Genomic DNA, 26,611 nt, shown 5'->3' with positions numbered 1-26,611 from the left:
TAGTTGATCCAATGGGAAAAGCTGAGACTATTCCATAGACTGCCGCTAAATTACACCAAATTAAGTATAATGTAAAATAGAACACTGGTTTCTCACAAGTCGGGTGTTGGGGACAACATTGCAGGGGAGTGTTAACATAGCGTCAACACCTGAATGTGGTGGTGAACTGTACTCAGGGTGGCTAATGTGAGACATCTCTAAAGTAACTGCAACTGTTAGCTTGTGTACTATGGCTGGGATTTTAGTGAAGTGCTTTGTAGACAAATGGATCACACTCTGACCATAGCTGTCAACTAACACTCACTGAAATCATGCTTTAAAGAGTGTTAACAGTGTTAGGTACAGGTGGAAGTCCAGTAGTGGAGAGTGGGATGCAAATTTTATGGCTGTTAAGTGCCTAGATGAAAAAGAACTACAAGCAAGTCAAAGGATGCAACGTAGCCTTGAGATCAGAAAGAGAAGGAAATGGGAATACTGCAGACTGCAGTAGGCTGAACAATGATCGGTGAATTAAACTACTAAAATAAGATGGGGGTGCAGGTGGGTGTTCTGATGAAGAACATAATTTCCTGTGACAAGGGAGACTCAGGGGAGTTTTCCCTGCTTCTACATTGTCAGTCATCTTGCTGCTCTGAAAGATGTTACTGTCCTGTGAGTGGCAGAAGAGCAGAATGTGTATGCCTAAATCTCCCAATAAACCATGCAAGACATAAGTGCAAACCCATCTTCACCAGTCATCTTAATGATCACTGATCTGTGAACTGGGGTAACCGAGGGCCATGAAACTGCTTCATCTTCTGTAGCTGGATTTAACAAGTGTGATAGTGCTCAAAAGGAGAAAGAAGAAATCTGTGCTTCATAGTTCAAAGCTGAATTCAAACCGATTTCTGACAGCTTTATAAAGCTGCATTTTTCCTCAAGGATTGCTTTTCATGCTCTATCCTTACCTTAACAGCAACTAGATAGACATTTTCTGATCCTGATTAACTTTCTTGGCAGTAGCTGCTTTCTTACCAACCTTCTAGTGCATGTAGTGACTGTATCTGATGTACTGAGATTATATGCTTAATGCCAGTTAAGGGAAGAGGTTACTTTCAAGTTAAAATGTCTTACCTCTTCTCAAAGATGCTTGATTCAGTATTCAGGCAGAACTGCAGTGAAGACAAGTTTGTAAAGGAGAGAACTAGACAACTTTAGGATGTATTGGTAAGTTGAGATATTTTCATTCCTTCCTCCCATAAGTTCCTTGAACTTTCAAAGATTAATTAGGAGGAAGAAACTCAGAAAAGTTTCTAATTATACCTATTTAGGAATAGTAAACAATTTTTGTTATTGATGTTTTGCCTAGTGATGGGAGGATGGATTTGACTTAAAGAACAAATGTTGTTAGCTCTCAGGTTTGTTGCTGTTAGGTACCAAGTGAGGATCTGTGCCTAGAAAAAGGTAAATAACAATGCTGTAAAGTGCCAGCATTTTTTTACTTATCTTGAATGTAGAATGCCAAATGCTGCCTTAACAACCAAGGTATTTTACTTGTTTTTTTCCCAGTTGTTTCATAGTTTCCCCTTGGAGTTCTGCAGTCATGTTTAAAGTTGGCTCACAAGCATAAATGTATGGCTAAAGAACTTGTCTGTTACCTTGTTTAGATGAGGCTGCAGTGAAATGCAACACTATACGAATATAAATCTGTAGAAAGTACTATTCAGTACTTAGTGCCTTTGCTGTATATTCTCTTCAACACAGTTGGTGAAGATGGCTGAAAATGGAGATGGTGAAAACATGTCTATTTTGGAAAGCAAAATCTGTCAGCAAATTGAGGTAAGTTCAATTTATAGTTTGGGATCTGGACTGAGATGTAGTTTTGGAGACATTCATTGGTAGGGACTTGGCCAATGGGAAGTTAACTTCATAGGGAGTTAGATTTGAATCTTCAGCTCTTTAAAAAATGTCTGTCACAGGTCTATGGCAGGTATTTCATATTTTAAGATAATTCATAATTGTAGTCAAAGTTGGAAATTATACTTGTCTAGAGTTGCCTGTAAGACCACCATTTAAAAACACAACAGGTTTAACTTGCTAGCGTTTTAGGTACTATAGCAAGTGAATGTATCATTAAACAATTTATTACTGTGTTCATTGGGGATATTCTTTCTATGTGAATGGGAAGATGCATTTTAATTCTATATGACTTAATTTGGGGAGGGAAAAAAGCCTCCTACTCGGAAATCTATGCTGGTCAAAATATTAACACATTGCATAACTTGCTATTATGATTTACTGCTTTGTAATTTATTGCTACAAATTACAACTAAGCTTATGTGCCTTCTTTACATTAACTATTTCTCACTCTAGAGGCTTGGAGGGTTACCCTACAATGGAAAACTGAGCACATCACTTAAAATGATATCTAGGACAAAACCATTTTCCTGAAGGACAAAAATACAGCTGCACACGAATCCCCATTAGCATATGGAGCTGTAGTCATTATTTATGGCAGGGACAGGATGGGACCAAGAGATTGAGGAAAAATAGATGACAAAGCTAGACTTGTGGTAATGTGAGTTTGAGGTACGCTAGAGGGAGAGGTATTGTTGTAAAACTTGCACTGACTTTTTAAAGCACAATGATATTGGTGGAAACACTCCAACTTATCCTATGGCTCCAAGTATTTGACCCTAGTAAGATGACTGCTAGTAAGCAAAAGAATTCTGATTAACTTGTCTGTCTTGTACTGAATTGTCTTCCCATGTGGGTCTGATCAAAATGAGAACACAGTAAATTAAAATAAAAACAATTTTTTTATCTTACAGTATTGTCTTGAATGAGACCTAGAAACTCTAGTCTATGTATGTTTTCTCAGTATGGCAAATACAGTATTCTTGCTTATACATTCCTTATATAAGGACCAAAACCTGAATCTGTTGGTGACAAATTTGACTTTTGACTCTGCAGAACTTCATCAGGTTGATGAATAATTAAGTTAACAGAATAAGCTTCACGCCTTTCCTAAACAAAGCTGCCGTCTATCTTTGCCTTGTTATAGTCCCACTGGATGAAGCACTGGTTTTTTTACAGCTTACGTGTTGCAGCTAACTTTCAGAAAAGTATCACGTTAAAGCAGGAAGTAATAATTTCACAATTTCTAATTGTTCAGATTAATGAACTTTGGTATGTCTCCATCCACTGCAGTAAGTTTTCAGATGAAAATGAGCTTTTAAGACTGAACATTCAAAGACAAATCTCTCTTCCCGCCTCCCTCCCCCTTCTTTTTTGCAGTACTATTTTGGCAATCACAATCTACCAAGAGACAAGTTCCTAAAAGAACAGATCAAACTAGATGATGGCTGGGTGCCTTTAGAAGTAATGATCAAATTCAACAGGTAAACCAAAGTACAACTAATCTGGATGGAAGGGTAACTTTCAGCTACTTATCTCTATTCGGGGCCAAATGTCCTTGGTCTGCATGTACAACTCCTATTGCTGTTTTAACATTTGGCTTCGGCTTTGCCTGTATATTTGGAATAACCTGTGTCTGGTTACTCAATAGGTTAAGTCGCCTTTCAAAAGATTTCAGTGTTATTGTAGAAGCACTAAGAAAATCCAAGACTGGTTTAATGGAAATAAATGAAGACAAAACTAAAATCAGAAGATCTCCAAACAAACCCCTTCCTGAATTAAATGACCAGTATAAGGCTGCAATTAAAAACAGATCTGTATATGTTGTAAGTAAACTTCTTCCTTCGCTCTGTGCTGTTCTGCATGACTTTGACTGAAAACCATCTAAGTAAAGCTTGAATTAACCCATACTAGATAGGTTATAATTTCTGACTGTCAGTTTGTTGCACATAATTGAAGCTTGTTCCTATCTTGCAGAAAGGCTTTCCACTAGATGCAACTCTTGATGATATCAAAGAATGGCTTGAGGATAAAGGTCCAGTTGAAAACATTCAAATGAGGAGAACGTTGCAGAGAACATTTAAGGTAGCTCTTGCGATGAACAGTTAGATCTGGGGCAGGGATCCCCCTGGACAACATTCTGTTCAATTACTCTAACACTGAATGTCTCTTAACCATTTAACAGGGCTCAATATTTGCAGTTTTTGATAGTGTTGAATCTGCTAAGAAGTTCACAGAGATCCCAAACCAAAAGTACAAAGACACAGAGCTGATAGTACTTTTCAAGTAAGTCCACTTAACTGATGTATGAACTAATAATGGTCAAGGATGGATTTAGACAAGAACCTGGCTTGACCTGAGAAGTATAAGTTTCTACACTGTTGTACAGGTATCGATAGCTGTACCTTTTGGAGACTAGCATTTCAACTGTTGGCTACTGCTGTCTTACAGTAATTATAGTACTTACAGTATAATTAAAATATAGTAATTATAATGTAATACTTTAAGTGGTATTAACTTAGCTTATATTCTATTGAAGGGAGGAGTATTGTACAAAAAAGAATGAAGAAAGGAGACAAAACAAAGTAGAAGCTAAAGCAAGAGCTAAACAGTAAGTCATTATCAGTTGAAGTGCCTGGTTTTGCCTACCTGACCACGCTTGAACCAACTCTTAAATAATTTAACTTTTCTACAGGGAAAAAGAAGAAAAACAGAAACAAGCAGCAGATGCTGAAATGGTATGGGTTTCTTAAATCTCTGTACCTGAAAACTGTGCAATGCTTGCTTTTGTATGGATTTTCAATCCACATATAACAAACATGCTCCTGCAGCTACATTTTTGTAAAGCTAACGTGTGGGATATTCAGAGTTTGAAATTCTGTAATATAGAGCACTTTCTAGAAAGTCACTTCAGCTTTTTGAACTAATGTACAGTAAGACTTTGTTTTGTCATGGTATTTAATCTTATTTTCAAGAGACTAATTTTGTTTAAAGCATCATATCCTGAATTTAAGTTACTAGGCATGTTTACCTGTTGAGAAGTGATCCTAAATGCACCATTGAGATGATTGTTCTTCTGTGGTATTTAAAGGATCCAGTAAGGATTTAATCAGTATTATACAGATTTTTCAAACCGAGGTGTCAGCCTTCAGAACACTGTTTTGTAGACTTTAGAGTGTAACTCTCTTATGGGAAAGGAGTCCTAAGTTCTACATAAATGTATCATAGTAAGCAAAGAAAATTTTAAAAAGGGAAAAAAAAAAGAGAGGACACACAACATGCAAGACTTGGACATCAGCATAAATAAGCTATGTAGCAAGAATGCTTGGGTTATTGATGGTGCTGAGGGGGGTGACTTCAAATGTTTATTTATCACTATTGTGTTTTAATAGTCTTAGGATTGAGGGGAAAAAATGACTACTCAAGCTTGACTCTTCAACAAAAATGTGAGTTTTTTTCATTTCATTTAGAAATCTCTGGAAGAAAAGACAGGATGTCTTTTGAAGTTTTCTGGTGATCTAGATGATCAAACATGCAGAGAAGATCTCCACGATGTATTTTCTGATCATGGAGAAATCAAATGGATACACTTTGTCAGAGGTGCAAAGGAGGTCAGTAGAATCTTAGACAAGGAGCTAAGATCTCTGTATTAAAGTTTGAAACTGAATGATTAAATACTTGTTCTGTTATGTAATCAAATAAGAAATTATTTATTTGACTTGTGGAATTGCATAATACTTAGAGAATTAAATTATTCCCTTAAATTCTTTCAAAAGAACAGATAAAGGTTCCAGCCTTCTCAGTTGACAAGGTCAAAACTGAGACTGTTTGTTAGGACAGTCTGAGGATTTTCTTTCAGTCTAGACGAATTTTACATCATGCAAGAGTAATGAACTTGCTGAGGTGCCTAACAGGGTACGTTGTTCATCATTGTAGCTGAATGTTTTCGCAGTAAGATTCAAATGCAAATACCACTCTTCTTTTTAAGGGAATTATCCTATTTAAGGATATTGCAAAAGAAGCTCTGGAAAAAGCCAAAGAAGCACATAATGGAAACTTACAGCTTCGGAACAAGGATGTTACGTGGGAAGTGCTAGAAGGAGATGCAGAGAAAGAAGCTCTGAAAAAAATATTGGAAGATCAGCAAGAATTGCTGAAACAGAAAACAAAAGGTCCTCCTTTTATTGGTTTAAGCATTTATAATGTCCTGGAAGTGGCATTGTGTGAAAGTAACTGTAAATAGTGAATACACACTAAGTACCGACTAACTGTAAAGCATTCTTTTGAGCTTGCCAGTTAAAAGACAAATGATACAAAGTTCCTGACATCTTATATCCCCACAGGACGCAAAATTAAAGGAAAAGGAAGAGGGGGAAAGATACCTCAAGGTGCACACAAAGGAAAAGTACAGTTTCAGGGCAAGAAAATAAAGTTTGAGAATGAAGAAGAAGGTGGTGAAGATGATACTAAAACAGGTATGTCATTCTGTGCACTGGATGCAGCTTCTTTAGTACATGGAGCTACTTTCTGGAGAAGTACTCATGTTTCTTGCAAGTGTTTCAGATTTGGCCCTACATTGTAGTATTTCTGTCGTCTTGTCAGTATCAGTAAAGTAACTTTAAGGGTCTTGTGGTTGATTCCTTCCAGAATTGTCCAAAAAGCATATTAAGATAGTGACTAGATAGCTGAGGCTGTACCGCAGGGCTGTTCAAAGCATTCTGCATTGAAAGATGGTAGTTGTCAGCAACATTACACAACTGTACAGACCCAGTCTCTTGAGTGGTGATTTTTTTTTTTCCCTTGAGGATGTGAGAAGACTAATAGTTCTGCATATTGGTATTTAGCTTGGAGAAGATGAAGAGCTAAGCTTCTGTTCATTAGGTCTGGCACCTGCTTAAACAAAAGCCAGTAAAACCTACCTCCTCTTAGATTGTATTCCTTCATCGTCTTATTTGCCCTCCTGCTGTGAAGTTATACAGGGAAGAAGCTCTTCAAAGTTGGTATTTTAGAACATCTAAAAGCTTTAAGTCACAGTAATAAGTAAACCCTCTAGCATAGCTGTATCTGTGGATAAACTAGGACTCATCCTTGAACTTACATGGTAGGAAGGGTTTGTTTTTTTCAGAAGATTTCAGGTAATACTGAAATGCTTTTCTTTACCATAAATGACTACGTATTCAATCTTGCAGAACCAGCAAGTCCCAAGAAGAGACCACTAGAAGAAATGGAAAAAGAAGAACCTGCACCAAAACAACTGAAAACAGAAAATGGAGATGGAGATCAGTAATACTAAAATAAAAAAAACAACATTGTTTTTATTGTTCCATTTTCAATAGGTTTTAAAGACATGCCTCAGTTCAGGAGTTTCTTGGCAGAAAATCTAATGAAATCCACTTCAATGTCAACCTACAATGAGAGGAAAGCTTCATTTTGTTGGGTTACAGCTTTTTTTTTTGTTTAAGAAGCATGCTTACTCTTAATATACCACCCTGGAAAACTCTTTTATATAGTTTTGTTTATACTGTCAGATCCTCTCAACTTCTCTGGCACCTCATTCAAATGTAAAAGGTTCTGGACTTTGTAATCTTGCGGTTATGTTAAATAGCAGCTGCCAATAAATTCAGAACTTAAAACTGCTTACTACTGAAGCCTGAATGTTAATGTAGTATAAAGCTGTAACTGTGAAGTAGCAAAGCTTGAAGGACAGACTTCCATCACTTAAGTTCAAGTCATCAAGAGAGTAGGTACAGCTGAATAGAATTTCTAGTCTTTGCTACTCAACATACCTAACAATCTTCAAATCTTGCTCAGTCTATTCCACCATTCTATCTATCTACTTCTCCTGTGGTAGTGGGATACATATCTTCTATGCCAACATTCAGCACCCAGGAACTTGCCTGTGGGCTTAAGCTTCCATGCTCTAGCATCCTGACTAGATCTTCTATTGTGGGATGAAGTGCACAGCTTCCTCCTGCCCCCTCTACGAAGATGGTTCTATGAGGGATTCCACTGGCTGTAGCTATTTGCAGTACAGAGCATAGAACACTGAAATAATGCTACAGCTGTAAAATCTTAGACTGAATTAAGTAATGAAGGCCAGAGTAACTAAGTTCCAGTTGCAGATAGGATCAAGCAAATAACTATTAAAAGCTGAGTCAAGGAGGCTACCCTTAGCTTTTTCACATCTAGTTGCAGTGGTGGCTTTAATCTTTGTGTGTAGCTTTGGCTTGCATTACAATGATTCTTTTCTCTGTTCAACTACACAATGTAGTAGCAGCAATGGAACTTGATGCCATCATAGTGAACTTCTCTTAAGTGCTGCAAGCATTCCTCATCCAGTACATATGGCCCTAAAACTTAGACTTGCTTAAGTAGAATTTATTTACCTGCCTAGTGCAAGACAGAGCATTTTCTCAGTTACATTAGGTTTTATACTTACTGATTTCTTCTTATGGAACTTGTATGATGCTGGTAGGTCATATCTAAGTTCTGTGAACAGTACAAAGAATACTTGTTACACTAGAATGATTACTAGTCAATTGACTTACACCCTACACCCACATTCTTCTATTGCCCATATCTGTTGCCCCCTGACTAGATAACTGTTTTGACCTCTGGACTAGATTATGACTGAACATTTAATCTGACCATGTCAGACAATAAGAGGATGGCTGAAATGCAGAAATGCAGTTGTGTTTCAAGCACTTGTGCAACTTCCATGTCTCAAGTTGTATGACTATATAAAGCATCCAGCTGGTGATATTTAAGAATCGGGAAGATACCTGAACAACTGTCAGAAAAATATTTAGGTGACTATAAGGACAGGATGCTTTTTTGTGTGACAACTAGCCTGCACTTTGCTTTTGCTATTCGGCGACAATCTCCTTTGAAGCAGGAAGGTAGGTAACTTCTGCTTGAAGGCAAAATCTAGTCCAGGAAGAAATCCAATTCTAATTCTGCACAGAACATGTATTCCTCAGAGCTTTATTAAGTGCCTGCTTGTATTCTAGCCAGGTAGCAAGGGATATATTTTAAAAAAAAAAAAAAAAGACTACTTAAAAAAAACCTGTGTCATTTTCAGTGTTAAATCACACTTAAATTTACCTCAGGCTGTTAAGACTGGCTAGTAGTGTTACAGATGTTAGCCCCCAACAAAATGTTTGTTTTTTCTTTCTTTAACAACAAATTAATCTTACCTGCTATGACTTCCATCTTCACTTCCCATTCATCTGCTTTCTTTTGAATGTGCTACAATATTAAATTTACGTAAATTTAATTTAGGTAAATTTAAAAGCTCATTTCTACACTGTCTTATAAACATCTACACCCCTGTACTTATTTAAGAAATCTCTTGTGCTTTTGTTTTTCAAGCTGAAACATTAGATTACATACTTATCTTGATGTATGTGAGATCACAGTTATTTGACATGATTAGTATTTACCCAAAACAAGTTTCATACCCCATAAAGGTGTGAACAAATCAGTGAAGCTATTATAGACAACATCATTAAATGCCAGCTATTTCATTGCCTGGTTAATGCTCACCCTACTAAAATGAAGGACTTACCTGCCGTGTTGAAGTTTTGTGAAGGGAATATACAGCCGTTTTTGCCATTTGTAAAGCAGTTTTCAGAAAAATCATATCCATTCCTAAAAGAATGATGAAATTACTACAATTGTGAGATGCAAGCTTAAACTAGAGGATTTAAAGATCTGCTTCATGCTTCAATTTTTCTGGAGTAACACCTGTTTGAGAAACAGCACTGAATATATTAAGGTACAGAAAGTATTTCTAAAACTTACCCAATTGCTTTTAGTAAAAGAGAAAAGCGATAGGGATATGAAATAGCTAGTATTGTTCCAAACCCAATGATTGTTAGTTACAATGATGAAGTTGTTAATCTGTACTTAGGAAACTGATTCCAGATCAACACAACTCTAGGTAATTACAATAAGTAATTGTAATAAAGAAGTGAAATGTTTCATTAAAAGTGCTTCCCTTGCTATTTCATTCCTAATAATTTCTAACTGACTTTCAGAATTACCAACCTTTATTATGCTTGGTACCAAAGGGAGGGTTCATAATAACTGTGTCAAAAGTCTCTGACATGCTGTCAGATAAAGAACAGACATCACATTGAACCATGTTGACGTTCGTGAGCTCAAAGTCTTCAATATTGCTATTAAATATTTCCAGTGCATCTGCATCTATGTCAAACCCCACGCACAATCTATAAAAAAAAAAAAAGTGTCACATATTGGTCTCCTGCAAACTAAAACGGTGTTTAAATTCTATAGTAAAGTTTTGAAAGGGATCTGTGTACAGAACTTGTTTTATCTAGGAAATGTAACAAGCCTATACTATAAATTCAGTGCTGATAAAAATGCGAGTAGCTCTGTTGCCCTTTCTCAAATAAAGTTTGTGAAGGAATTTTCATGTGTTCGTTTAGTGCTTCAGGGGAAAGCAAACATTATGACTGCCAAATTCATAGCAACTGTTCATCTCTTCCACTATTTGAATGGTTATTGACTGTCTAAACATATTAAATAACGTCATTATGCACCAGATTAGATACCTAAAATTAGTTTAGTTCAGCATTGCTATGTTCTAATCTTCTTTTCTACTCTTCTATGCCAGAAAAAAACACAACCAGAACTTACTATTAAATACTTACCCTGCTCCTAACATTGCACTTCCAATGCTGAGCATGCCACAACCACATCCTAAATCTGCAATTGTTTTGTTTTCAATATCATCAAAAGTATTGTGAATTGTATAAAGCATACATGCTGGGGAAAAAACAACACAGGTCAGAAATATCAAATATGCATCTGATTAATCAAGAAAAGCTACTTCTGCCTTCAGAAAACTCTGAACTAAAGGTTTCTTGTCATGCAAAATTAAGCTGTTCTCACTGCCTGTAATTCTCTTTTTCATTTATATGTGAAAACAAGTCAAAAACATTTTGACGAGTTACAGAACTCTACATCTTTGGTGGAGAGATTACACATAGAGCTGTGAGTATTGTTTGTGGAAAAAGTATGCCTCTAAATTTGTCTGGGGTAAAACAATAGAAGGATGTAAAATATCGGAAAAAATCATGAGGTACACATGACTGTGTATACATACTTTTACTGGTTTTTGTGTGTCATGAAGTAAGTCCATTTCAGCTTCCTCATTTACAGATTAAGATGGTTCTATCACAACATTATCTTTTAAATCAATTTACTTGATTTTTGGGTTGTACATTAACAGTATACTTCTAATGAAAAGAACTTAACAGATCATTAAAAAAATAATTAATTACCTTCCTGCTGGATACAATTTCTCAACTGCTTTTAGTGTAAAGGCTTCAAAAAGGAGATAATGCAGTAGAAACATTTTTGTTTGTTTGTTTTTAATACTAAAGTGCTGATGAAGAACTAGTAAAAGAGACAACAGTGCTGTAGGTAACCTCTACCTGCGATATGAGGTCTTGTTGGATACTGTTCAAGGAGTAGTTTTGGACTTGCAAAAGTATCAACTTGTTGAAGACAGCTTTCCAGTTCTTTAAGCTTTAATTTCTTCATGATTATAGTTGAACTAAGGAAAATAAGGTGTAATCAGTTACAATAATATAAATAAACTACATATTATATTACATTATTTTATACTTAAAGTCACCCGGCACTCCTCAGCATCTCCCAGGTGTTTTCATGCAGCCGTTTTCAGGGATCCAGCTGACGGCGCGCCCACGACGGGGACAAGCGCGGCGCGGGCCAACGCGAGGCCATTCCCGGACCGCGGCAGCCCCTTTCCTCACGCACCGCCAGTAACCGGCTCCCGCCCCAGCCTGGGCGCCGAGGAGGCCCCGCGGCCGCCTCGGCCCGGGGCTCCGCTCCTACCGACAGGCCCCTCCCGCCGCCGAGAGAGGCGTCCAGCCCTAAGCGGAGCAGGAACCGAGCCCCAGGGACCTGGCGCAAGCACACCGGCCGCTCGCCCGACAGAGCCCGCTCCGCGGCCGTGAAGCCGCTGATCCGCGCACACCTCTACCGCCTCCGCACCAGCCGCCCACTTCAGGCCGCCTCCACTCACCGCAGCCCCGCCGGGGCGGGCTGGGGGCCGGGCCGGGCCGAGCCGAGCCGAGCCGAGCCGAGCTGAGCCGAGCTCCGCCGCGCACTTCCGCCGCGCCGCCCGGCGCCGGGCCGAGCCGAGCCGCGGAGCGATGGGCCGCCGCGCCCCGCCCCCCGCCCGCCCCCCTGGCGCGAGGCGGCCGCTGCGAGGCCTGCTGCAGGCCCTCTGCGGGCAAACGGGGACCCGCGGGAATGAACTGCAGCTAAACTGCCCCCTTCTCTTAATTAACAAATGTTAGCTTTGACTATCGTGTGTTATAAACATAGCACATTTTATTGCAACCTTACGTGTTAGCACTGCTACGTGTTTGCGAGAGCCCGGCCTCCCAGGTCTGTACCCCACCGCTTTCTTAGTGGTCAAGCTGTTGAGTGCCGTTAGGGTCAGACAGCAAGGTAACGGACTGCTACCTGCCCGGCGGACAGGGCGGTCATCGGGAGGAAAGCCACAGATTCACTTGCTCTTCTCATGTTTTCCCTCCCATAATCCTGCAGGGAGACATACTGCGCTGCCTGCCCGGCATTCCCTGCCCTTAAGGAACCCCACCGCCACGCAAGTCCCCAGAAGACGGACAGCCACAGGAAAGGCGGTGGCAAAGCCAGCAGCAGGGTGTCTGCCTTGTGGACTTGGGGTTTTGCTGCTGTCAGATAAAAGGTTACTTTCGTTTAGGGACAGATTTTTCTTTAAGGTTTTCCATTACATAGCTGAAAATCTATTTATCGAGCTTTAAAACTGTTGATCAGTATGCAAGCTACGGAAACTCGCATCCAAATACGTTCTCTCCTGGTGGCAGCGTGCAGACGCACTCCGGTACCTCAGGGCGTGGGGTTGCGGTGGCCCGGACACCCCGCTCAGCCCGCCGAGCCCGCGGCCGCCCGGACGCGTGAGCTGCCAGCGAGGTGCGGTGCTACCGCCGAAGGCCGGCGGTGCTCTGCCACCTCTAGCGGGGCTGCTGATGAGCGCGCAACGGCGGGCCGGACGTCTCAGAGGTGCTTCCCGCGTCCCCCGCAGGTGCCCCGCTGTGCCCCTGCCCCCAGAGCCGCCACCGCCTCAGCCCGGCGGAACCCCCGCGGCCCGGACACACCGGCGGCAGCGCGGCGTCTTCACGGCAGCCGCTTCGCTCGAGGAGCGGCTGGGTAACAAAGAGAGCTCCGCTACCGTCGGGGGCGCCGGCCTCCCCAGGTGGCCCCTCCAGGCGAAGGGCGGTCGGGGCCGCGATGGCAGGCGGCGCGCACCCCGCGGCTGCCGTGCCCCCCGTCCTAACACGAAGTTCCAGGCCGGCGGGGGCGGGCGGCCACATTCTGTGGGGTGGCGGCGTGGGCCGCGCACCTGCGCGCTGACAGGGCGGCGCGGGCCGGCGGGGAGGGCAGAGGAAGAGGAGGGGTAATGTCAGGGGAGGGGAGAGGCAGTGTCAGGAGGAGGGAGCGGGCGGCGGGGAGGGCGCCGGTTCCGCGGCTATCGCGAGAGGGAGGCGCCGCTGGGAGGGGAGAGAGGGCGGCGGGGGGAGCCCCAGAGCCGGGAGCCCGGCGCAGCCGTAAGGGCTCCTCAGTTTCCCATCATGGCGGGGGCCGGCGCCAGCGGCCGGGATAAGCGGGCGACGGCGGCGCGGCTGAAGACGGCGCTGGGCGGCGAGAGCGGCGCGGCGGCGGCGGGCGAGCTGCGGGCGCTGCTAGAGCGGGTGCTGGCCCCGGCGGCGGGCCCGGGCGGCGGCGGCGGCGAGGCGGCGGCCGAGGCGCTGGAGTGGTGCCGCTGCCTGCTGTCGGGCGGGGAGCCGTGGGACAGCTTCGTGCAAGCCGTGCGGGCCTACGACCCGGCCACGCTGTGCGGCCTGGTGTGGACGGCCAACTTCGTGGCCTACCGGTGCCGGACGTGCGGGATCTCGCCCTGCATGAGCCTGTGCGCCGAGTGCTTCCACCAGGGCGAGCACGCCGGGCACGACTACAACATGTTCCGGAGCCAGGCGGGGGGCGCCTGCGACTGCGGCGACAGCAACGTCATGCGGGAGGCCGGGTGAGCGCCGGGCGGCCTCGGCGGGGCGGGCGGGCACCTGCCGCCGGGGGCGGCCCCCGCGGGCGAAGCGGCCTCTCCGCTGGGTGGCAGAGGTGTGTCCGCAGCTCGACGTCTGCCCGGTGCCTCCCTGCGCGCCGGGGGAGGGGAGGACGTGGGGCACCTGCTTCCGTCTGGGTCGCCTGCCTCCCTGGCCGCGGGTCGGACGAGGCTCCGTGGAAACGGCGCCCGGGCCGGGCTGAGCGGGGTGTCAGCCCCGCCTTCCCGGCTGCCGGCCCCGGCGGGGGTCCGGCGAGGTGGCTTCCTTCTTTGTTGTTGTGCGTGTGCCTTTTTTTAGGACGCTTATGCAAATCTCGTTGCCCTTGCGCCGAGCGCCTGCCTTCAGGGAAGTTGATAAGACGGGGTGCACGGGAGGCAGTACCTGTCAGCTCCCAGCTAGCTGCCTTGGCCTAGCACAGCTAACCATGAAGTGTGTCCAAATACTTTGGGACTTCACGTGAGCAAATATGCCAAAATGAACAGATTGAGTAAGAGGGAGCCATTTTTGTGTGTTTTCCCAGTCTGCAGTTCATCTTGCCTTCTGTTTTTTGCTATTCTTCCAGCTTTTCCAGCTATTCCAGCTTTAAATCAAGGAATTTGGTAACTCTTGAATGGGTACAACAGGACAGGGTTTTGGGGAAGTCAGATGTCCTTTGTATTCTATAAGTGTGCAGACCTACTGGAGGCAAGACTTAAGTACCTGGTCAGAAGAAGAGTGTGGTGTCTCATTATACCCTCCTTTGTTCCCTTTGTACTCAACGGTAAAAGGAAGGATCAGTCAACCAGTTATTGGGTGGAGGTGATACCTAGCTGCTAAACTTCAAGTTTCACAACTTGGTGTCTTTTTGGAGCTCCCTGTGTTCCTGTTCATTCACCGGAGAGCTAAAGACTTCACCAGAAGACAGTTTGGGGTGCTTGAGTGAGGCTTCTCTTCTGACTAGCTTTCTAGAATAGTCTCTGTCTTGATTGTCTTAGCCTTGGTGAGATGGCATGCTCTCATAAGAGCCATCTCATCTCTTCCTAATAAATCCGGAGTTGTGGCATACCTAGCAGAAAATGCTAGGAACATACAGAAATGCTAAAACATTTTCCTTGGTTCTTTTCATGTTTTTAACATTTACAGTGTGTAGTTCTGCATCACTCACTCTGCATCTTAAGATTCCTTCTCTTTTTTGCATTTGTACTTAGAGATTTCACTAATTCTGCTTTTTTCTGTTGCTTGGAGGTTGTTATCTTGGCTCTGATTCTTTGTGTCTGTAGTCACCATTCTCCTGCTCTAGGCCTTGAGGTGGCTTCATTCTTTGTTTTTTTTATGTTTTTTCCCCTTTGTTTCTCTTACTATCTGCGTTTGTCATTTCTTTATTCTTCCTTTTTGGTGGAATCTTTTCTTATTGGTAGACTCCCTGCAATGGAAGAATTTTCCTCCGTTTGTCTTCATTGATCTTCAGTGGTTTCAAGGGGCTACTGCTGAAGTGATTCTTTCTTTATCAGTTCTTGTTCAACTTCTGGTGATTCTGCTTTCCTCAGTATCACTGAAGTAACAGTTCCCTTTGATTTTGAGAAGTAAGAAAAAAAAATTAATGTCACTTCTTGCAGTGCTCAGTGTGGGATAGATTTAGGGCTCCTCTTAGTGGTAGGATTTTAACAGAGCACAGGCAAATTGATCTACTTTAGGTAAATACTAAAATGACTTCTGATACTGCTCTCATCCCAGAGTTTATAGCTTTCACAATTGTCTTTTCCTATTTGAAACAGTTTTCTTCTTGAAGAAAGCTTGTTTAATAAAGAAGAAATAAAAAATGCTGTTAAATTTGCAGTGTAAACAGATGCAAACTCGGAGGGAGTAAGAATATTCTCATTTCTCTGTTACATTTACCCTACTTACTACTTTTAACAGTAGAATTCGAGAGTAAATTGTCTTGGGTGTGAGGTAGGTCCCTTCAGGAGGTTTGATCGTTCTAGATAAAGAATTCCATAGTATCTGTTCAGAAACAACACTCTTGAGTTGAGCAGTAGATTTTCCAGTCCTCCTGGATGTACAGGAGGACAATACATGGCAGTATATGGGGTTCCTGCACTCGACATAAGGTCGCTCTGTTTATCTAAAGAATTGATGTTAAGCCAGTGCAATTAAGTGAGTAGAAACTTTGTTTGCTATGCAAGACAAAGTAAGTTAAGCTTAAACCAATGTAAAAACATTAATGTGTGCAAACACACATACAGTTTTGCCTGTTGACTTGAATTGCTTCAATGCAGCATGTTTAGATAAAGTGATTTAACTTTGTGTGTACAAATCAATTGCACAGTTACAAAGGTAATGCTTTACATGTTAAAGTTAGGAGGCCTTCATGGTAGATTCAGGAAACCAGAGTGTGTCTAGCCCGATATAACCTTGGCCACCACAGCCTAGGCTTCTATTAATAGCAAGGGAATCAAATGTGGAGCCTACTTAGGAACTTTATCTACCATCTGCCTGCTCAGATAAAATTTAGTGTAGATACTGTATAGGAATATTATAGTAACAGTAGTTTGTTTCTATCTGGTCTCCATATTCAGAGTTTTTTGACTTGATGCATCTCAAAAAATACTTCTGATGAAGTCTTAGTTAACTGATCTGCTGTAAAGGAAATCTCTCCAGCTTGCCATCTGGAATATCTTTTCATTTTCTTTCCGGTGGCTAATGTAAATCTAGAGATGGTTTGCTCTGGGGTATAAGGATGTGTGTGTTAATCTTTTGTTACTAATTAAATCTATAATAACTTTCTAGAGATAACTGAGTGTTAATTTTTTATTTCTGATGCCTTTATATAAGGAAGCTGGAATATAGCGTAATAGATGGATGCTGATTTGCTTTAGGTGCCTTGTGTAATTCTCATTTGTTTTAGAAAAAACAGATTGTCACACTCTTGAACCTTTTGATTCCCATGCAAATTTCAGTGTTTTTGATGATTAATTTAATTGCAGTTGGTCTGATTTACTAGAATGTAACTTAGACTTTAGAAAATATCCAATTTTGTAAATGTAGCTGCTTGTCACAGATTTAAAACCTCTAGCTGTGGCAAGGTTTAATAGATTTTAAGATGCAGTGATATGTCAGTAGGTGAAAATAGTTTGTAGTCCTCTCCCATATGGTATCTAGCCATGGGCAAATGAAATTTTGCGGCTCCATCGGAGATAATTAATAATGTTTTGAAGAAGGCAAAATCTTCAGTTCTAAAGCATTTATAGTAGACATATGCTCATAGTTCAGCAGGCAAGTTCTTCTATTGGAGGGGAAAAAAAAATGCAGTTGGGCAGGGGGAAACTCAAGACGCATATTTTTTGGTTGGTAGATGATCTTGTGTTATAATGAAACTTGATAGTTTATAAAATAAGCTTGAAGAAAGCAATATGCCATGTGATTATAATAAGAGTATAACTAGTCAGTAATCTGTTACTGATGAGTACTGTCTTGTTTCTGTGGCTGTCTTGATCTGATTCCCCTTTAAGTCTGTAGACAATAACCTGATATATTAGAGAGCCTTTACACTTTGGCTATTTCATTCCCCCGTGTCCTGTTTCTGAGTATGCCTCACTGTGTGTTGACTTATTTGTTAAATTAATCATGTGGGAAGCAGATGTTTTAGTGCTGCATTACAGTACAAAGAGAATAATATCTCCAGCAAGGGTTGCATATCCTGAAAGGCAAAAAGCCAGGTTAAGAATTTCATTAAACAGGTTTTTGCATTGATGTTTGCTGTGTATTTGATGGTAGTTATGGCAACCAGTGGCTCCATGGACACAGAGCATTGCCTTCTCTTATGACTTATATCAAAGGGTCTAAGAAATTATCGATTTCCACTTGTGACAGTGGACCATTTCTTTATCAGTAGGCATGTGTGAAGTAAAAAAAACCTATGCTTATAAGAAAGGTAACTGTTACAGACTGATATTATATGCCGTGCCTTCAAAAGCACCTTCAGGTACCTACCTCTAAGCTTTCTGCAGTCTTGTCTCTAATGATCCATACTTACCTTTCCATTTAGCTCTGTGTCTTAGAGTGTATGTCAGTGTAGGTTTCACGGAGATCCTGTCTGAGCTACGCACTAGATCAGACTTCTCTCCTTTTTTCTTTTTTTTTCATTATGTCTTTCTTTAGGACTGGTGTATCTGTTAGGTCTACCATGATCCCTTATGAAAAGGCTGGAAAATTCTCTTTGCCTCCTCTCACTGCCAACAAGTACAAGAAGTATATTCTTAGTTTCTAGCCTGCTAATTTTCTCCTGCTTTGATTTATTTAGAATTGGCTCTGTTTTTTCAGTGCATTAAGTATTTGCACCCAGTAAGTATTATTGAATAGCTAGTTCTAGTTAAATTTAAATTTTGGACAGTAGATACTTAGTATTGATGACCTTTGCTACTCTGTCCCCATATCCTTCTTTCCCTTCTTCTGACTCAATTCCTTTTTTTATCCCTTTTCAGAGACACTTCCTCACAGGAACTCATTTCAATAGAAACGGCATTGCTGTGCTGTTTGGGAGCTATGGAAGAATATTTTCTATTTCTTTTACTTTCTGTTGCTAAGTAAGAGTAAAGGACCTTTCTCCTATTCTAGACTTGAGAAAACTTTAACAAATAGAGTGACAATAAAAAGCAGGCTTGCTGTTGAGAAAGCTATTATTCATAGTTACCTTTGGGTATATTCTGTGCATGTTCATCAGGCAAGGTCTCTTGTATCATCTTGGGTTGTGGCAGCTGTGATCTGCTTAAGATCAGAAAAGTCAGATCTGCTTGCAGCTGGGTTCTAGGACATAGAGGTAACAGCTATTTTACTGGCATTAAGTAGATTATGTGGTTATTTTATGGAGTGTCTTGCAACAGTGAATCACCTGTTTAGCATACGTATAGCATGTTGCTGCTTCAAGGTTGTCCCTTCCAGTGTGACTCTATCAGTTGTATTCTTTAACAGTAGACAAGAAGGTTTCAGTTCTCCACAACCTAGGCTAGGTTTGGTAATGCAGCCTCAAGGAGGGAAGAGTGCACTTTTGGACCTTTCTCCAAGAAGTTGCTGAAACAGATACTTTATCAACAGGCTGAGGCTGTACACATTGTCAAGGAGTTTAGTCTCCGAGCATTACGAAACTACATAAAAACGTCCTCATGTTCAGTATTGTTGGGCTGGTACAAATGATGTTCTGTAGAGTCTCCATCAACTCCATGCATCTTCCCTGCTTTTGAAGTCCTTTGGGCTACCAAGGACTTCTGGCTGAAGGGACTGAGAAGTCTGAGCTGTACTGCCTGTTAGTTTGACATGAGAGTCTGAATAAACCCATGGTCGTGTACTTCTGGTGGGTGCGACTCTTCAGAACAAAAACTCCACTATCTGATCTTCCATGTACAAGATACAGGAATTCATGCTGGGATTCCCACTGACCACAGCATTTCAAAGAACTACAGTGACCATGCAGTAAATAATTGATTCCCTCAGCCCTCCTCCCCACCTCCCCCAGACATAAAGCTCAATATTTTGTATTGCTGCTTAGGATTCCACGGTAACATTCAGTAGTTTTCACAGAGCTTCATGTTAGGTCTTATCCTTGGAAAGTGAAAAGAGATTTCAGATCCCTGTGTTAAGTCCATCATGACATACAGTCAGCTCACAAACTTGCCTGTCTTGATTTCTCTTAAAAATGTCTCTAATTAGGACTACATCAGCCTCTAAATTAGTTGCTGCAATGTTTTCCAAATGGTTAACAAGCCAAGTGATAATTTTATGTTACTGCTTTTAGAGTTGTGGCCTGACTAGATGCCATGTACTTTATACAAGTCTCAGGAATAACATGCAGTTGTTTCAAAGGCGTCAATAAGATACTCAAATATATAATACATGATGTATAATACAGAACTTTAACCGTTTAGAAGCCCGAACTCTTGCTGTGTTAGTCACTAAACAAACTTAAAATAAATGATGGTTCTACCCCAAAGCTTTTGCTGATAGGGCCAGTCTGGTTTGAAGAACAGAACAGTACTCTGAAGATTGAGCTCACAAGATATGACTGCTGTATATCTTGCATTGTCTGAAATTGGCTTATTCATTGTATGACTTGTCTATCACTTTGTAATATACCTTGGTATATATTCAGTTTAAGAAGAACTGGTGTTTTGGAGGTCTGTGGAAACAGTCTTGTTTAGGTTTGGGCTAACCAGTGTTGATTTTCAGTTCCTTTGCTTTGATCCCACCAACTTCTAAAGCTCCTTTTATCCCTTTTGTGAAACTATCAGCTGTCCAGAATTCTAAGTTTGCGATGTCAGGGTGGAGTGTTATTTGTCTTGTACATATCTGATCTACATGGAGCTGTTGATGGATCTGTTGGCAACGGAATAAATGTGATTTTGGGTGTATGTTTGGGGAACACATTCCTAAAGAACTTTTGTCTCTTAGATCTTTCTTAGTGACGATGCATATAGGTTGATTCAGAGTTCAGGCTGTTCTTCCTTATGACTTGCAGAATATCAGGAATTTTACATTTTAAATAAATCCTGGAATGGTATCTGACAACTGCAGGTGATTTTTAAATAATAGTATCCTAGGTGCCCTCCTCTATGGAGGGTTCTGGTAGTAAGCTTTGAAAATAATATGATGAATTTTCTTTACATTGAAGTATTAGACATAGCTGTTTGAGTATTGCAATAAGAAGGACTATCTAATGAACTCTGCTGCCTTCATCAGGATGCATCTCTCTGTTTCTGCACAGCACCTGCAGCGATAATAGCTCTGGTATGAAACTCATGGACACTTGCCTTTCAAAGAAAACTGCAAATTACATATCTATGCACCTTGTCTGTTGGAGGCCTGACCAAAGTGGTATCTTCAGCTTAAGTTGATAGCTGTTATTAAAATCCAAATGTCTTACTCAAAACCTGAGGAAATGAAGGTTGTTTCTACATTTGTCAAGCATTATGCAGTCACTTAGAACTTTGTCAGATGAAGTATTTGGGCCAAAATATTACCTGCTGTATGTTTGACCTGTTTAAATTTTCTTGGTAAAGTTTTCTTCGCCAGAAAAATATTTTTGTTAACTCTATTTTGGAAACTTGATTTTTGTTCTTTAAATAGAAGGTGTACTGTCCACATGCTTTAAGGTAGATAATGTATAGAATCATAGAATCGTTTAGGTTGGAAAAGACATTTAAGATCATCAAGTCCAACCGTAAACCTAGCACTGCCAAGTCCACCACTAAGCCATGTCCCTAAGCACCACGTCTACACACCTTTTAAATACCCCCAGGGATGGGGACTCAACCACTTCCCTGGGCAGCCTGTTCCAATGCTTGACAACCCTTTCCGTGAAGAAATTTTTCCTAATATCCAATCCAAACCTCCCCTGGTGCAACTTGAGGCCATCTCCTCTTGTCCTATGGCTTCTTACTTGGGAGAAGAGACTGAGACCCACCTCTCTACAGCCTCCTTTCAGGTAGTTGTAGAGAGCGATAAGGTCTCCCCTCAGCCTGCTTTTCTCCAGGCTAAACAAGCCCAGTTCCCTCAGCCGTTCCTCATATGGCTTGTGCTCTAGGCCCTTCACCAGCTTCATTGCCCTTCTCTGGACACGCTCCAGCACCTCGATGTCTTTCTTGCAGTGAGCGGCCCAAAACTGAACACAGTATTTGAGGTGCGGCCTCACCAGTGTCGAGTATGGGGAGACAATCACTTCCCTAGTCCTGCTGGCCACACTGTTTCTGATACCAGCCAGGATGCCATCGACTTTCTTGGCCACCTGGGCACACTGCTGGCTCATACTCAGCTGGCTGTTGACCAACACCCCCAGGTCCTTTTCCACTGGGCAGCTTTCCAGCCACTCTTCCCCAAGCCTGTAGCGTTGCATGGGGTGGTTGTGACCCAAGTGCAGGACCTGGCACTTGGCCTCGTTGAACCTCATACAATTGATCTCGGCCCATCGATCCAGCCTGTCCAGGTCCCTCTGCAGAGCCTTCGTACCCTCAAGCAGATCAACACTCCCACACAACTTGGTGTCATCTGCAAACTTACTGAGGGTGCACTCGATCCCCTCGTCCAGATCATTGATAAAGATATTAAACAGAACTGGCCCCAACACAGAGCCCTGGGGGACACCTCTTGTGACCGGCTGCCAACTGGATTTAACTCCATTCACCACAACTCTTTGGGCCTGGCCATCCAGCCAGTTTTTTACCCATACAGCTGTCCAAGGTATGAGCAGCCAGTTTCTCCAGGAGAATGCTGTGGGAAATGGTGTCAAAGGCTTTACTAAAGTCTAGGTAGACAACATTGATGGGACTCTGAAAGCAACTGGGCCAGGAGACTGTATGTGCACTAATGGTTTGGGAAGAGTGAGGGCCAAGTGAAGATGGCTCTGATGAGGGTTCAGGACCAGATATTCTATTTGCTGATCTGCTTGTCTCTCAGACCTAGTTTTGGAGTCAGCTGGGAATGCTAGGTAAGGCTAAGAACTCTGAAAAATTAGGTCCTAAAAATTATGAAATTAAGCATCCAGAACTGGAATATGCATTGTATCTTAATTTCTCTATCTTTAGGTCCATATTTAAAAAAAAAAAAAAAAGAAAAAAGATGGATTCAGACTCTATGCTGTGAAAGAATTTTGAACGTAAATATTTTTCTTCTGGGCTTTTTTAATGTTAACCTTTGTGAAGATTGTTTTTAGAGTTGAGTTTGAAGAGTATTCTTGTCAATGTCTTCTTCAGTACAGTGAAATACTAAATTGACTGCTCATTTAAGAAGTACTGTTCCTTTTCTCAACTGAAAAGGCTGCAGGTCCTGTTGGACAAAATGGTTGGAGACCGTATTCATACATGCAAATGGATGAATTAAGATAATTTTAATAATCTTAATATTGCCATTAACAGCATAACTGAGGCCCTTTTAACTTGTAAGGGCTTCACTTTGCAATCACTGTGGTGTTTGAAAAAGCTGTACCAAAGAGAATATTATATTTGTCAGTTAGCTAGCTGTGTGTCTGTTATTGTACAAATATATTTTAAATTGTGTATAAATTGAGGCTCTTTGATCAAACTAGGTAAACATAAGCTGTACTCAGATGCAACTACAGTGCAGTAATTATATCTCAGAGCATCCACCCTTCTTATAAAGACAGTATTTTTGCAGCAGAAGATTGTGTTAGTCTTTTGAATTGCCCTATTGTCTATCAGAATGCTCAAATTCAACAACTTTGTGGGTCTATTCAAACATGGGCTCAGCTTCAGCTCTACTCAGAAGTCCATGCCTTCTCGTTCTCACTGTATTTCTAAGGTCTTACAATTGAAACTGCCAAATCTACTGTTTCTCATTGATAGCGGGTACTTATATACTAATGAAACTCATTGTAGTTTTATCTACTATACAAGATGTTTACGTCTGAGGACTAACAGAATAATAGAAATACTCTTCTCCAGAGCTTCTTTGTCTGCTTTTTCTTTGAACTGGAGAGCTTGCTTCACCGAAGGGTGTTCAATGTAGCACCGGGCACCAAGGGAGCTTCTGGTGACTCACTGCCTCACTTCCTGCTGTTCTGCAAAGACTGGAATAACTTCTAAGAGTCTAATCTGTGATTTCTAGGCTCCTAACCTGGCCAAACAGCTTTGTCATGAAGGCTTAGAGCCTGGAAGATGTCCTTTAAAGGTATTTTGGGGTTTTTCTTCTTGAGAAGCCATTAATTCTTCTGCCATGTTTCATTGTTCTCCATTATTGATGCTAGTGTCTCTACTTTGGAGCTTTCCTGGTTAGAAGAGTTAGACTGACATCTTTCCAGTTGGCTTTGCTTCTTGTCACAGTCCCTAATAGCTGAAATGCAAGTACTCAGTTTTGTCTCTGAACTCCTCTGTTACCTTGCAGCTTTCTTAAGGAGCAGAAGAGCTGTCATTCCTCAGACATTGAAGTCCATACCACATAGATTCACTTTTGGAAGCCTGTTTTGCAGGTGAAAGGAATTTAACTACTGAAATTTAATTACTAGGGTGTGGGGGGGAAACATGCAAAACTCAGTTTTCAGAGGAACAGTTAGATTTTATTTCTCTGCATTTCTTCAGAGTTACCATAGTGTTTGTTGTTGGCTAGGGGCAGTGGATTTACATAAAGCAAAGCTACAATATATCAAAATCCTTTTTCATCAAGTTAAGTTTCTAATCCTGATTATGCAAGTTCTATTTTGTTCTGAATTAAGATTTGTTTTAATGTGAACTGCAAAATCAGGAAAAAACATTTAAACACTCTTCACCAGTACATAAAGAATGAAAAATCAGTTCACAAGAACTCTGAGAGACAACTGGAGCACTCAAAAAATATTTTGCATCTTGCATCTATTTTGTAGTTTCAGTGTATGTAAGAATAGTATTTGTGTGTTAGTTTTACAGTGGGGACAAAGTGCACACTCTTTTAAAGTGTGTGTTGAATTCTTACTTACAAAGCTTACTCATTTTGTTTGAATACTGTATGAAACATTACATGACATTGTCAGCTGTGTGGTATACAGTATGAAATGTATGTAATGTCTTAAATAAAAGCTCAGTTTAGATATGACATTGTTACTGAATTGAAGAATCAAGTAGAAGTTTACTTTCTTTGCTTAGGAATTGATTTTCAATAGTTTTCACTTGGATCCTGTCACTTGGGTCCCAGATTCTTGTCCCTAAAAGCTTCTGTTGGAGTCAGGTACCCATAGTGCTGTAGTACAGTAAGACTTGTGAAAATGGGATGCCTTCTTTTGACAGCTTTATGATCCAGTTTAAAACAAATGATTTTTAAACATGGGAAGGCCGGGGACAAAATAGCGAGAGAAAAGTGAGGGTAAAAATAGTCCCTCTGTGTATTGCATGAACTTATGTCAAGTTTCTGGAATGCAACTGAAACTTGAGACGCTGTGGGATGTAGTGGAAGGAGGGCTGAGCAAATGTTCAAAAGTTGTAAAGGTGTGGTCTGGCTGGTGCTGAAGGCATTTATCAGCTGCTGTAATAACTGGGGAAGTTTAAAAATTCTCCTTTGAAGTGGAGGAGTTGGCTTCACAGCGAGCCTTGTATCTATGTGATCTGCTGGTTGGTCAGGACAGCATCCTCCTGCATTGTTGGGTTTTTGGTTCTTTTTCTCTGTGTTTTGCTCCCTGTCTGGTGAACGAGGAAAGGGATGATGGCAGGATGATTCAGGGATTTCAGTGTGATTTCCAAGGAGGCAGGTCTGTGAGTGTTGGTGGATTTAAGCTGGCCCAATAAAATTCTTTTGCTTGGCTTCTGAGCTGGTTTAACACTGGATCAGTCAAGTGCCAGTGCTGGAACAAATAAGAGGGCTGAAGACAGAATTGTGGCAGGACTGACCTAGCTCAACTTAAGCACTTGTGAAACTGTAGCCTAAAGGAAAGGAGTTATTTTACCTGAAGCCATTTCTAAAATACATTTTGGAAATTCATGGCAGAATTATTAAAGATGGAAATAGTAGGAGAGAATGGAATGTATCTGGAAAGTCTAAAGTGAAGGTTGCTCAGAAGATGTTAATGTTGCTTATGTTAATAATACATGGTATTCCTTACTCATGTAGATGTCAACAATGTTCTTCTACATCTTACAAATAAGATATCAACGCAGCATAAGAAATTTCAGGAATTATATTTGAAGTCATGTGGACAAGATTGCTTGTTAAAGCTCTGTTTTTATTTAATTGCAAGTTACTGTGTTATTCTCTCCTTTTGCTGAAATTAGCCTTGTCTTTTTGTGAAAAAGCAATTTCAAAGGTAGGAAACTGCACAGAAAACAAAAACCAGAATATACTTTTGAATCAGAGAAAAGAATAAGGAAAAAAATGATGATTTTGTCTCCCTGTAGACCTGTATTTTAGTACTTCCATGTTAGACCTTCAGTGAGACAGGGCTTGAGTATCTCTGGCGAATGAATTGGCACTCTCACTGAAATACTACTATTCTTAAAGCTTATTGTAGTATAGTAGTAAAAATATTTACAAAGAAAACTGCAGCACAAGAAATATGAAGTACTAAAGGTTAAATAGGAACTATAGGCTTGTTGGAAAAAGTATTTTGCAATATTGAAATAATGTAATAAAGCTTAGATCAAGGTGATCTGTCAGTTATCTAGTCAGTCTTCCTCTCCATAGTTATTTTTATTTTTGAGCTTCTTTAGAAAAAATGTATTTCATATCTAGTTTATATCCACCTTTCATTACCTCATTAGAGACTTCTGCCTTCTCCAAGTGGTGGATTTCCGAGGCTTGATGTTACCAGGAGAGATTTGGAAAATGCTCCTTTTTGTTCCCCATTAAATCCCTGGTTTGATAGTCTCAGGAACGTGTTGAAATGTACATTTATATAGACAGACAATTATTTAACTGATGCTGTGGTAAGGAAGCTCTTTTAGTAGTATAAGGACTGATTATGGAATAGCTTTGTCTGTTGTTTGTCCAGTGACTGTGTAACCCATTGAGAAGTTTGTCACAGGTGTCTCTTTCTGCCTGTATGAGAAGTTTCAACTTGTTTCTTCCTTGGCACAGCTTGGGCTTCTGGCTCTTCTTTAGTTAAAACGGCTGTT

At 41.2% G+C, this 26,611-nt stretch overlaps 3 protein-coding genes across 5 annotated transcripts in view; 2 read left to right on the top strand and 1 right to left on the bottom strand.

Moving 5' to 3' along the window:
* SSB (small RNA binding exonuclease protection factor La) overlaps positions 1-7,532 on the top strand; it is a 35,022-nt gene extending 27,490 nt beyond the window's left edge. For both annotated transcript variants that reach the window (XM_075512619.1, XM_075512618.1), the window contains exons 2-12: positions 1,744-1,818; positions 3,277-3,380; positions 3,548-3,722; positions 3,874-3,981; positions 4,082-4,182; positions 4,436-4,507; positions 4,592-4,634; positions 5,367-5,507; positions 5,885-6,068; positions 6,240-6,371; positions 7,086-7,532. In XM_075512619.1, the coding sequence (XP_075368734.1) occupies positions 1,753-1,818; positions 3,277-3,380; positions 3,548-3,722; positions 3,874-3,981; positions 4,082-4,182; positions 4,436-4,507; positions 4,592-4,634; positions 5,367-5,507; positions 5,885-6,068; positions 6,240-6,371; positions 7,086-7,183 (1,224 nt within the window). In that variant the 5' untranslated portion in view covers positions 1,744-1,752 and the 3' untranslated portion in view covers positions 7,184-7,532. The remainder of the gene's footprint in view (positions 1-1,743; positions 1,819-3,276; positions 3,381-3,547; positions 3,723-3,873; positions 3,982-4,081; positions 4,183-4,435; positions 4,508-4,591; positions 4,635-5,366; positions 5,508-5,884; positions 6,069-6,239; positions 6,372-7,085) is intronic.
* METTL5 (methyltransferase 5, N6-adenosine) lies at positions 7,184-13,323 on the bottom strand. Of its 2 annotated transcripts, none has more exons than XM_075512632.1 (8): positions 13,166-13,323; positions 11,358-11,479; positions 10,572-10,686; positions 9,946-10,127; positions 9,464-9,546; positions 9,093-9,144; positions 8,336-8,385; positions 7,184-7,302 (listed from the first exon to the last, which is right to left on the bottom strand). In XM_075512632.1, the coding sequence occupies exons 2-8, from the start codon at positions 11,464-11,466 to the stop codon at positions 7,249-7,251; spliced, it is 645 nt and encodes a 214-aa protein (XP_075368747.1). In that variant the 5' UTR covers positions 11,467-11,479; positions 13,166-13,323; the 3' UTR covers positions 7,184-7,248. The 2 variants fall into 2 exon arrangements, with proteins under 2 accessions (XP_075368747.1, XP_075368746.1); XM_075512631.1 differs by lacking the exon at positions 13,166-13,323 and adding an exon at positions 11,851-11,982.
* Positions 13,324-13,491: 168 nt separating this feature from the next.
* Positions 13,492-26,611, top strand: part of UBR3 (ubiquitin protein ligase E3 component n-recognin 3) — a 122,864-nt gene continuing 109,744 nt past the window's right edge. The window contains exon 1 of the mRNA XM_075512610.1: positions 13,492-14,017. Coding sequence (XP_075368725.1) covers positions 13,566-14,017 — 452 coding nt within the window. The 5' untranslated portion in view covers positions 13,492-13,565. The remainder of the gene's footprint in view (positions 14,018-26,611) is intronic.

The sequence above is a fragment of the Mycteria americana genome, chromosome 9, assembly GCF_035582795.1.
Source record: "Mycteria americana isolate JAX WOST 10 ecotype Jacksonville Zoo and Gardens chromosome 9, USCA_MyAme_1.0, whole genome shotgun sequence".
Classification (NCBI taxonomy): domain Eukaryota; kingdom Metazoa; phylum Chordata; class Aves; order Ciconiiformes; family Ciconiidae; genus Mycteria; species Mycteria americana.
The sequence above is the reverse complement of the archived record's forward strand: the minus strand, read 5'-3'. Positions and strand labels throughout refer to the sequence as shown.